At 46.7% G+C, this 12,441-nt stretch overlaps 2 protein-coding genes across 6 annotated transcripts in view; one reads left to right on the forward strand and one right to left on the reverse strand.

Annotated features, from left to right (window-relative positions):
* The window catches only part of UBE3B (ubiquitin protein ligase E3B), a 53,287-nt gene extending 42,962 nt beyond the window's left edge, over positions 1–10,325 (reverse strand). The window contains exons 1-9 of one of the 5 annotated variants that reach the window (XM_058531622.1): positions 10,190–10,325; positions 8,544–8,693; positions 6,722–6,824; positions 5,238–5,419; positions 4,970–5,090; positions 3,551–3,610; positions 3,034–3,138; positions 1,110–1,206; positions 28–113 (exon numbers count right to left, since the gene is read on the reverse strand). In XM_058531622.1, coding sequence (XP_058387605.1) covers positions 28–113; positions 1,110–1,206; positions 3,034–3,138; positions 3,551–3,610; positions 4,970–5,090; positions 5,238–5,398 — 630 coding nt within the window. In that variant the 5' untranslated portion in view covers positions 5,399–5,419; positions 6,722–6,824; positions 8,544–8,693; positions 10,190–10,325. The remainder of the gene's footprint in view (positions 1–27; positions 114–1,109; positions 1,207–3,033; positions 3,139–3,550; positions 3,611–4,969; positions 5,091–5,237; positions 5,420–6,721; positions 6,825–8,543; positions 8,694–10,189) is intronic. The other 4 variants (XM_058531620.1, XM_058531618.1, XM_058531621.1 and 1 more) reach the window with 4 other exon arrangements.
* A 224-nt stretch (positions 10,326–10,549) lies between these two features.
* KCTD10 (potassium channel tetramerization domain containing 10) overlaps positions 10,550–12,441 on the forward strand; it is a 30,339-nt gene continuing 28,447 nt past the window's right edge. The window contains exon 1 of the mRNA XM_058531631.1: positions 10,550–10,729. Within this exon, the coding sequence (XP_058387614.1) occupies positions 10,727–10,729 (3 nt within the window). The 5' untranslated portion in view covers positions 10,550–10,726. The remainder of the gene's footprint in view (positions 10,730–12,441) is intronic.

Consider the following 12,441-nt stretch of genomic DNA (forward strand, 5'->3'; position numbering starts at 1 on the left):
CACATATTAGGGGACGGGGTCACAGACCTGCAGCACAGAATAAAATCCATGCTGGTTGAGATGTCCCATTATATTTGCACAAATGTGGTTCATGGCTGGTCGAAGACTCTCACCTAAATGAAGAAAAGAGTCTGAGAAAAAAGCCCCTGGCCATATGTGAACTGTTTACATGGGACAGGACATTGTGCTCCCGGCCCACGGCCACAAGGAAACATGGTTTTCCCTGGCTGGCCTTCCTCTCTCCTTTGGTCTGGTACCAGACTACAGGGAGATGCCCCCTCTCTGGTATTCTAGTGTCACCTCTTAGGTGCTGGGTCCTATCGTTTCCCTAGCTAGAAGTCACTTCCCGGTCTCTGAGCTCCTGTAGCACCTCTTCTAATTTCCTTGCAGGGCCTGGCACTTTTGCTCTCCATGGCTGCCTCCTCTCCCCTAGGAGAGGCCGCACGGTACTAAGCTTACGGGACCACTGTCAGGTATGCAGTCCACTGTTGACCGAAATGTCACTGTGCAGCGTGTGACTGAATTCACATATATGTGACTTCTATTTCAGTTCTGTGAGGAAGGGCGGGCACACAGCAGCAGTTCAGCACCAAAAGCCCTTGAGGGAAGCGACCTTTTCTGCATCTCCAGGGTCTGCACAGTACCAGGCACAAAGTAGGCTATTGTTGAATGCATAAATGAAGTGAATATATGAAACACCTGAGGCTAAGTACAATATCCAGGGAAGAAGGCAGCTTTACAATGCAAATTTTATGGGTGAAACAGAATTATTTGCTGCTGAATGAGTCTCCAAATGAAACGACAAGACTTAAGGGAATATTATCACTTGGAGGCTAAGGTGCTATGAGAGTTAGGAAATATGAGATCAGAGGGACTGTGCCTTAAAACACAAATCCCAAGAAGGGAGAGAGTATAACACACAAGACTGAACATATTTTGGATACTGTAATGCAATCTGATGAAAAACGCTGAGAGTATCTTTATTTATAAGGTTTCAGGGCCTTCCCTGAGGGTTGTGGCAGTGGAAATGCTTCTGAAAAAGGAGAAAAGGTCGCCAAGCTCTCTATGGAAATGCTACTCAGGAAAGATTTGCAACAAGTCCCACAAACCTTTTCCCCGGAGAATTTTCCACATTGAAGTGTCTGTGAAGGTGACAAGCATTGTGAGGTACAGCGTGACAAGTCTGGAGTCTTGTAAAATTTCAGGCTGGAAACAATAAAGAGAGTAAAACTAAGACACACGCCCTCCAGTCCCAGACAATGGAGCAACCATTTTTCAACTTTTCTGAGTGCACTCAGGCTCAAATAAGTGAGTCGGGATTATAAGTAAGTCTTGATTCTTTTTCTCTTGGGGAATGACCACTTCAGCAGTTAAATGACAGCGATTTCAGGACACTAGTGCTTGACCATGGAATCCGAAATACTCATGGGATTTGAGAATTCTTGGCAAACAAGACGACCAGGGCTGGCTTGCTGTACGTGTACGTATGTATGTACGTATGCAGGAGCAACAGAGTAGAGATGCAATTGAACCTAACAGGGACTCTGGGCTCAGACTTCTGGCTTCACCACTTAACCAGCTGTGTGATGTTGGGTAAATTTCTTAACCTCTCTGTACCTCAGTTTCCTCATCTGTTGACTAGGGATAGTAACACTGCTTTCTTCATAGGGTTGTGAGAAATAAAGGGGTTAATGTACACAAAGCACTAAAAACAGTGCCCGGCACATAGATAACTCTATGTAATACTGGTTATTATCAGAATCATGACTATAATTCATGCTTGGTGGCAGTCAAGGCCAAGAGAGCCATTCCCGAGACAATCTCAAGAGAGATGGCTGGGAATGGATAACTAGGGGCTCTGGGGACATCTGCTCCATCGCTCAGCTGCTTCCTGAGTCCTTGCCAAGCCTCTGCCCCTGAAACTTCTTCCTCCCTAGGTGCAAAGTGGAAATGGCTGCTGTTTGCAACTCCTCACACCCCTGCCCACCTTCTCGTAACACAAGGGTGGGCACAGGACCAGGCCGCGCCAGTGGCAGTACCCCATCTCTCTTGCCACTGTGACCAGTTCAGACTTGAGACCATGATCCCACTGAACCTTTACGAGTCCTCCCAAACATCTGAACTGGTCAGGGAGGCCTCCCTTTTCTCATTGGTCAAGACAGATTAAGAATGTGAGGCCAGAACTGCTGGCTACCATGATTACAGCAGGAGAGGACACAGTGATCCCCAGAGGGAGCAGAGACGAGAGAAAGGAATGAGAGGGGGAATCCAGAAACCCCTGGCTCTAGTCATCCCCAGCTGCCTATTCTATAACAAAATAGTCTCCTTCTTGCTTAGCTTGTAGGTATTACTAGCTGCACTCATGCTGGGTTTCTGCACTTGTAACAGGAGGCCTGAATAGTATAATAACATAAACTATAAAGTACCCTTTATATCAAAAGAATAGAAAGGAAGACAACAAATTCCCTGGCATCAAGACTGCAGTAAGTGCAGGTCAATGTTCAAAATACTGTGCATGTTGGGCCAGCCCCGTGGCTTAGCGGTTAAGTGCGCACGCTCCGCTACTGGCGGCCCGGGTTCGGATCCCGGGCGCGCACCGACGCACTGCTTCTCCGGCCATGCTGAGGCCGTGTCCCACATACAGCAACTAAAAGGATGTGCAACTATGACATACAACTATCTACTGGGACTTTGGGGGAAAAAAAGGAGGAGGATTGGCAATAGATGTTAGCTCAGAGCCGGTCTTCCTCAGCAAAAAGAGGAGGATTGGCATGGATGTTAGCTCAGGGTTGATATTCCTCAAAAAGAAACAAAAAACAAAATACTGTACACGAAAGAAGGGCTCATATTGATAACAGTATCGAACTTGTTCTCTCCTAGGACATGGGCTCTAATAATTCCTCACTGGATTCTGACTGATAGATCCCCAAAGGTACACCTATGAGGGAACCACGAGGACTCTGAAAACATATTCTAAAGGCCTCAAATAGGAAGGATATATTTACGGTTTTTGTTGTTGTTGTCTTTTTTTACCTTGAGCTGCTGAAGACACTGGCAGCAATACCACAGAATGTCTTTGATCTGTTTAATCCATAGGAGGGTGAGATCCTTGGAAAGAGCCAGGGACACATACCACACCTACAAGCAGACAAAATAGAAATGTAATGGGCAGTTACAGGGATCAAATTACATTATGTAATTATGTTCTAGCTACTGGAATGGGACCATTCAGCTAAGTCCAGTGCCAGATAAGGCAGTGGGGATGAGTGGATGAATAACAAGCAAAGAGGACATATTTTAACACTAAAGCTAAAGATAAAATAGCCTAGTATGGGAATTGACCATTCTGAGTAAGAGGCAAGAGCAGAACAGCTTCCTGGATAACAAAGAGACTAAGGTAATCAGTTGTACTTTGTTAGTATTTTTGATCCATTACTTATTTGTGTATGTGTGTGAACTAACAGAGTCATAACATTCAACAGGATCTTTCGGAGCCAAATAGGCTGGCTTGAGAGCTTGTGGGAGACTTTCCAGCTCCCATCCCACTTACCTTGGGTTCGTTCTCAGCATCCATGCTGCTCAGGATGCAGCGACACAACTTCTCAAATCTCTGCAAAGAGGCAGAACGGGGGTTATAAATTCTCACAACTAATGGAGAAATGGGAAAGAAGCAAATGTTCAGTGGGCACTTGGCATGTTGTAGGCATTATGTCAGGTGACTCACATACGTGATCATACTTAACGCCTTCTCACAGATGTGGAAACTGAGGATCACAAAGGCTAAAGAAAGGCCCTCACACTGGTGGCCCACAGGCTGGGTAGGCCCTACGCATGTGTTTAGATTGGGGTTCCTTTTGAAAAACAAATCAATCTGGTGAACTGGGCTTGGTTTTCTGCAGACGAGCAGCTGTCTCCTAAACCATGCTCTCCTGTCTGCCATTTTGTAAGTACCATGGACACTGCCTTTCCCCTCACAAACTGTCATATCATCACTTTTATCTTGCAATGCAAAAGGAAGAAAAGTGGAAACTGGAAACCGGATTACACTCTGGCTTTACCAACCCTGGATCCACCCTTAAAAGTGGTGTGGCCCTGGGTGGCCCTCCACCACACTGAGCTGCAGTTTCCTCTTCTGTAAACAGGGGTCACCTCACTGTGCCTGCCTGTCCTCATCTACCTGACCGTGTGCCAGCACACTACTCTCTCTCCTACTAGGCTACAGGCTCCATGAGGCTAGAGACCTTGTCCATCTTGTTTCCTTCTGGGGCCCCAGTGCCTAGGTCTGGCACAATGTGAAGCTCAGCAATAGAATGCCTAACCCCTGGTGACAGAGTCACTCCTCAATGGTATTGTTAGTACTTTACAGGTAACTAGCTGCTTCCCTGGCATTGTATCTTCTAGGCTGATCATTCTAATCCCAAAGGTACAACTGGCATGTTTTGTTTGGTTTGCAGATTTTAAAAGACATTTCAAATTAGCTACCAATTTTCACAAATTAGAAAACTGAGCGTAAAGATCTCCAGCATCTCTTTACAAAATCAGAGTATCAGTCCATCACTGACTGGACCCAAGCAGCAGCAGCCCTGGATGGGCAAACCACAGACCCCATGACTCCCTCTGATGTCCTCCCCACTACCACCTGTCAGTTACCATTTATTATGACTTGTATTATGTTTTGTCTCATAAATGGCTTCTTTCACTCATTTCCCTAACCTGCCTGACTCCTGTATGTATCTGAGTCCAAGTGCTTGTAATACGCAATGTGAGAAGAATTGTGACGATTTCCAGAAGCACTGGACATAATCCCTATAAAACACATCCCACGGAAACAAAACGGGCAGGATGCAGGGGTAACAGAACCTATCTCACAGGGGTGCTGTAAGGACTAAATGAGTTAACATTCATAAAACACTTACAAAAAGACCTGGCAGATAGTAAGCACGATGTATGTTTCCTATTATTATTTTACCTCATTATCCTCTTTAATTCTGAACAAGAACAGCAGTTTCCTGGCAATCTTAAAAATACAAAGTGCACTTCTTTTACTGGACCCCGAGTCATCTGCCGTAAAACACTCATCCATCTCTCTCCTGAGGAGGGAAGGGTAAAGAGGCATGTTTACTTAGGGGCTCATGACAGCTGGACGGCTTTTTAAGAGCTGTAAGTGAAAAAGGCAGTCCTTTCTTGCTATCAATTGGGAGCAAGAGAAAACGTACAGAGGGGTTCTCGGTACCCACCTGATTTCTCTCCTCAGTCGACGCCGACAGAGAAAACTCCGGACGTGGGCCTGAATCTCCACGGCTGCCCGCTCCCGCTCCTTCTGCACAAGCCTTTCCTCACGAGCCTGACGGGCTCTATCGATGAACCATGCTCTCGAGGTCTGAGAAACGGTGAACATGTTTGCAAACTCACACAAACCCTGCAAGAACAATGGCGAGTGGCTAGTGTAGGTCATTATGTGAAAAACACACAGGAAGGAGTTCACGAGCCAAGGGCGGGCAGGGACTTCGGTGACAGCAGAGAGCTACTCAGGACCCTCCAGCACCTTCCAAAGAGCTAATAGGTCTCCTGGCACAAGTCCCAACTTCCTATCAGCTCCTTTCATGCAACGCACCAAGACCAGCAATGCTTTTTCCTGTATTAAATAATTATATTTTCTTAAGAGAAAGAGCACAGAACCTGGCATCAGGTACAGGCTCTGTAATCGCTAATGAACAAAGCACAAATCGATTTCATCCACAAAGCTCTAAGTCAAACCAGGCATCCTCTAAGTCAAAGTTTCCTAGATATTTGCATTTTCTGGAATAGTCCACAACATTTCAGATGCCAAAACTGAGCAGTCAACCTTTACTTTGCCAAGTAAAGATCTGAAGGAAAATATCAAACATGATTATTTACTGTCACCATTATTTTATTTATCCGTTCAGTCAACAAATATTTACTGGTATCTATGTTGTGTCCAGCACAAAAGACGCCTTTCATTTTTTAAAAAAGGGCCATTTTAACACTACAGAAGCCAAAGGCACATGATTCCAGAATGCAAGACAACCCACTAACTTGAATACTTTTTGTTTTATGTATAACTTGTAATGTTGTCCTTACTGTCCCCATCCTGCCAAGGCCTGATGAACACTTCAGAGCAGAACTGCTCCCATCCACTGACTGGCACTTTTTGGACAGAGGCTCTCAATTATCCATTATATTTTTATCTAAATCACCAGCAATCGTCTTTTCCCAAAAGATGGTTTTGGCTATCAGCCTAGAGCACACAGCACTGGTCCACGGAGCCTCCTATACTGAGACTTCTTTAGATGCTTGATAACTTTGTCATTCTATCCAAAATACCTAATCAGCCCAGCAGACAAAAGCACTGAAATGAATTATTCAGAAATCCAGACTTCTTGAAAACAATCTCTTTATTAGGTTACTTCACTCAAAGCAGTGCCCACATGAAAACATCATCAAGAATAAAAAGCTCACATGAGGCTCTTCCCATGTCAACATATTGGGGGACTTCTATGGCCCCTTTTCAACACTGATTCACATCTGTTAAACAACAAGCCTTTTCTAACATGTGGGTCTCTCATCAGGAATTCTCAAAACAAATTAATGTAGCCCTCCTGACTACAGAAGGGAGAGTAAGAAGACAGGAGAGAAAAAGCTAACTGCCTTCTGAATCATTTACACTTTCTGCCCCAGCAGTGGAAGTCTGGAGACTCACCTGAGGACCCGCCTGTGATGCAGAAATGCCAGGTAATCATTAGTGATCTTGCATAGGACTCACAGCTGAGGGCAGCTTCTCGCTTCAGAGGAGCTTGTCTTTTCTGTCAGAGACAGAAGAAAACAAGTCCAGATTTAAGGTTAAGTTTTATAAGTAGGGCATCATACATCTTCCTCCTTGAGTAAAACTAATAAAAACAGTGACTTTGGTTTTAAAAAAACAACACTGTCTCCTCTTTAGTCACTGTCCAATCTAAATATTAGACTGTATCTCCCCAGTCCTCACAGTTCAAAGGGAATAGGTTGAAAATAATTCCAAAGAAGTTGTTGAATTAAAGCTGTACATGCTTTGTGATAGCAAGCAAGAATAACACAGGGGATGGGGCGTTAAAAAGCCACTGAAAATCATGTTTGACATTTTTAATGATACAGAAGAATGTTTACGCCTAAGAAATGAAAAAAGAGCTGGCTGTGAACCAGCATGATCCCAATTATATAATGAAAAAGAAAAATGCATGTGCACACATAGATACAAAACTGGGAAAAAATACACCAAGATGTTAAGAATGGCTGTTTAGAGGTAGTGGAATTGTGGGAAATTTTGCTTCCTTAACTAGTCTGTCTTCTAAATGTTCCATAGAAAGCCCGTGGTGAGGTGACATGGCACTGTGAGAGGCACACGTGCTTTGGAGTCACCGGGAGCTGGAGCCAGTCCCTGGCTCTGCCATGTACTGCAGGGAGACGTCTCAGAGCCCTTCTGCCTTCATCTGTTAATTGGTTCAGAGGCCGATCACGAGGACTAAATGAGATGATGTACATCAAGTACCTACTGAGGTAGCTGACAGAGTGCCGAGTCAACACATCTGATTGATGGATTATTTTTATAAACACAAAGATTTTCTTTTTTTAAACTCTTCAGCAGACGCTCCCATATGTACAGTCACTAAGGTTCTTTGGGTAGGAAATAATGCTGGGACCCTTACACTCTGCATTCATTGAATTTCTTCCTACCCCTGGATACACGAGGAATCACCAGTCCTGTCACTTGGACTATGAACTCTTGGCCCTGTTTAGATTGGGTAACAGCTTCAAGCTTCTGAGAGCTGCAAATGAGGAGGGCCCAAGCCATGAGCACAATGGTACGCTCTTTCCTCAACATGTAAACAGTTGCTCATTTGGGGGGCAGGAGGGCAGAGAAAAGGGAGCCTCTTCCCAATGGAAAATCAGGAGGCTGCACGCAATCCGTGACTAAGTACTCTAAGACTATCTCAAAACTTGAAGTTCTCCGAGGGGGCCTTGCAGGTTAAGATCTCTTCCTTGAGATTATCATCCCCTCAGCAATGCTATCTGTTGGTTTCTATTTATTTATTTATTTTTGTGTGTGAGGAAGATCAGCCCTGAGCTAACATCCATGCCAATCCTCCTCTTTTTGCTGAGGAAGGCCAGCCCTGAGCTAACATCTATTGCCGATCCTCCTCCTTTTTTTTTTTCCCCTTTTTCTCCCCAAAGTCCCAGTAGATAGTTCTATGTCATAGTTGCACATCCTTCTAGTTGCTGTATGTGGGACGCCACCTCAGCATGGCCCGACAAGCAATGTGTCGGTGCGCACCCGGGATCCGAACCCGGGCCGCCAGTAGCGGAGCGTGCACACTTAACCACTAAGCCACCGGGCTGGCGCCCTATATGTTGGTTTCTGTTTACACCATATAACAGTCTATACTTGGCAGTTTTTCTAATTCTTTTTTATTCACCTCCTCTACCTGCATAGTGTCTACTACAGTTCATCAATCAAATAAATACTTCATGATGTGTCAAGTACTTACTCTGCTAAACGCCACGGAGAATCAAAGAAGAGGCTGTGTGTAGTAGAAAAAGCCTTGGATCAAAGTTATGATCCAGATTGGCTCTTTTTAGCTCCAACTCTACATCATTTGGCCAAGTTACTTATCTTCTCTAGGCCTCAGCTTCCTTACCTGTAAATTGAGGATAATAATAGTACCTACATCCTAGGGTCAATAAAAGGATTAAATGAAATACTTACGCCTCTTATACCTCAATTTAGTCATCATGACACCGTGATTAGAATTAAATGGGAAAATATTAATAAGGAGTATCTGAAAGCAGAGAGCATGTAAGTGAGCCTACTGTATTGTCATCAAGAAGCTTACAATCCAGTTAGGGAAACAACAATGATATAGGTGGAAAGATTAAAAAACAAGAAGTGGGTGATAACCAAGGTCATCTGAAAAGCAAATGGAAAACATATTGACTGAGTATCCACTATGTGTCAAATCCTTTCTATGTGATCTCATCTAACAAGAACAGCAACCCTGTGAGATCATTTAGTATCTCCCATAGTCCACGTGAGACCACTAGTAAGGGGCAGAGCCAAGATTTTAATGCTAAGAGACGGGACTCAACCTCTTCTCTACTTCTGTATTCTCACAAAACCTGCACAAAACCTGCTCAAAATTTCTGGATGAGGCCAACTTCATGGAGAACTATGGAAAAACACGACAGTCCAGAATATTGTCCAAAGACGAAGCACCATAAATACCAACTGCTGACTGAGCCCAAAAGGATTCTCCCCGTATGGGGGGAATAGCTGGGCAGCCAGGTTTAACGACCACCACCATTCCTTAAGGGCAGATCATGTATCAGACACTTTACAGATATTTAACCAACAATACTATCAGGCCTCAATAGTCTAATATTTTAAGAATAGGCATAAAAACTTAGATTATTAACAATAATAGCTATCATTCATGGAAGGCTACTATAATGGATGCGTTATCAATCCCAGCTTCACACAGAGAAAATGAAATGTAGAGAGGGGACATGACTTGTCAGAGGTCACTAGACTCCTGAATTTGAACCCATGCCTAACTCCAGAACAATTATTTATTTTAAGTGAAACAGACAAGATCCAGGGACTCCCCCACCTACAGAACGGCAAAGAAAAGCTGAGAACGCAAGGCTGCCGGTGGGGCTAGGTCAGAGTCAAATTATGACCAAGTTTTTCTTTATTGATACCATTAACACCAGCTGCCTTTATTGAGAACTGAGCGTCAAGCACGGTACCAAAACTTGTATTACACAACACCCTCTGTGAAATGAGCTAATTACTCCATTTTACAGAGGAGGAAACTGAGGCTCAGAGAGGTGAGGGGAGCCACCGCATACCACACAGTGAGTGAATAGGATTTGAACTCCTGAGGCCAGCGTCTTTCCTCCGACAACCACAATAACACATCTTTTTCACCCAGCATTAGTCCGTTTACAAAGGCCTATCGCCCCAGACATGAGAAGTGGTGGAAAAGGCCACGGAGAGACCCCTTGAAGCCCGAAAGCCAGCCCCCAGTACCTGCCCCTCCGACCAGGAGAATCAGGGACGGGCCCCAGGGCCACCTCCCGCAAAGTCCCCGGCCCCACCACCTGGAGAAGCCACGACCCTGTTCCCACTCGCTACCCGCAGGCCGTAGACCTTTATCCGCTCCAGGCCCCCGCGCACGGGGTGGGCGCCACAGCTACCGCCGCCTCAGCCCAATACCCCGGAGCTCCGCCAGACCCGGGGCAGCGGCCGAAACTCGACCGCCATCTTGCCCCGGGGTGTTAGCTCTGAGAGCTCCGCCGGGAAGCAACCATCCAGTTCCGGGAAACGACAGTTCCGCAGAGTTTCTTCGCCCGGGGAAGGAAAACGTCCCCGCACCTGTCCTCCTGTCTGGAAGCTGAAAAGGCGGAGCACTGAGGAGCAGGATAAACCCCTGACCCAGCCAAGAGGAGTTACAACCCGTCCCGGCAGCTGAGGTTGGAAGCAAAGCGGCCGACGTCGAGGCGCACCACGGACCCTTTAGGAAGGTGCCCTCTGCGGGGCGGAAGCGGGGCGCCCTCTGCGGACAGCGGAAGTGCCCGCCCCGGCCCCGCCTCCGCCCCCGGCTCACGCGAGCTGGGTGTTTCCTGCCTCTCTCAGTCCGGGCTTGGAGACTCCGGCGTCCTCCGACTTTTCATGGTAAGGAGGGCGGTGGCCCCGACTGGGCGCTCTGGGCGGCCGAGAGAGCGGGGCAGAGGCAGAGGAGAGGGGGCAGGGACCGAGAGGAGGGGGCGTGAGGAGGAGCTGTCGCCGTAGGGGAGAGGCGGTGGGGGGATTGGTTGGGGGCGAGGCCGGGGTGGGGGAAGGGCTTTGGGTGCAGAATTGGGAGGATCCCTGACTGTGGGGGATGCGGGAAAGGGCATTGGAGCCTGGGGAGTAGATACGTATGTGGGTGAGTAAGGAGGGCGGTCTCTGAGAGGTTCCAACCTTGAGAGGTTGTTGGAAATGGAAATTGGTGATTCTGAAGAGAACAAAGAGATTCATTGAAGACGAACATTTGAGGTGGAAAATGAGGACTGGGGGGCGGGGGGATGAGGATTTAGTGGAGGTTGTGAAGGAGAATGGGTAGGTTATGAGAGGGAGAAGTGGGATTCCTTGGGGCGGAGCGTTTGGTGTTTGGGGGGAGTTACGGCTGGAGTCTCTGGGTTTCGGGGAAGTGGGGAAGGGGCTTCCAGGTGCGTCTGAACACCTGGGCGAGTGGAGGAAAGAAACAGCGAGCCGGGGAGAGGGTGTGCGTTCGGTGCTTGGAACTCCGCGGGGCGTGCCAGGGGCTGGAGGTCAGGGTGTCTTCACCACGGAGTCCAGCCCCTTAACTGGCGCCTGGGTACCTATCTAGTCACTTCCGTTGAGGCCCAAGGTGGCCACACCTAAGGAGCTGGGGATGTTTCACAGGGTGTCTCCCAGCTGTGGGAAGGAAGGTTTCTGTGTGCTTGGACTCCTTCAAGGGTCTGTTCCTTGAATAGCTCTTTGTCTCTGGGTGGGAATGACCAAAATTCAGTCCAGACCCTCTTTTTACTTGTTTGCCCCGTCTCTTCCCTAGAAAGTGCAGTCTTTAGGGAAGATCAGTCCCAAGGACACTGCTAAAAATAATTGATCAACCTGTATCTGACTTTGGTCTGCTCCATTTTGTGCAAAAGAAGGATCACCTGAGGAGAAAAAGGCACACACCAGTGGTTCTCAAACTGGGGTCCCCAAACCAGCAGCATCACCTGGGAACTTGTTAGAAGGGGCCAACTTTTCAAGCCCTGCCACAGACCACTGAATCAGTCTGGGGGTGGGGCCCAGCAATCTGTTTTACCAAGCCCTGCAGGGGATTAGAGGAATGATTTCTTGATTTGGGCTGTGTAATGAAAGCGGCCTGAGAGTGGGAGTCAGAGGACCCTAATAGTTCTAATTCTTAATTTTCTCCCCTAAAAAGTGGGATTGATGATAACCTTTTCCTCGCTAGACCATTGAGAGAAATAGGCCTATAGTTAGTGTGCTAAACACAGGAAGGGAAGGGAGTTCAGCAGAACACTTGGAAATGGCAGTAGCTGTCCTTTAAGTAAGTCTTGGATGCAAAATAATGATAGTTATGTGGCGGGGTGACAGCAGACTTTTCTGAGTTGTAGAAATGCCCTCAGTTTGGGCAAGTTTTACAATTAGCTCAAGGCAGTGACTCTTAGATCTAGCTGGTTAAACAAACACCTTAGCTTTGTGGCTCTCTGCTCTGGCCACGCATTAATATCACCTGAAGAGCTTTTTAAACTAGTTGCTGAGCTGCCACGCCCCTCCCCTCCCCAATTTGATTACTTGTTCTGGGGTAAAGTCCAGGCATCAGTACTACTATTTTTTTTTTTTTTTGGCTGAGG

The sequence above is a fragment of the Diceros bicornis genome, chromosome 35 (assembly GCF_020826845.1).
Source record: "Diceros bicornis minor isolate mBicDic1 chromosome 35, mDicBic1.mat.cur, whole genome shotgun sequence".
Taxonomy (NCBI): domain Eukaryota; kingdom Metazoa; phylum Chordata; class Mammalia; order Perissodactyla; family Rhinocerotidae; genus Diceros; species Diceros bicornis.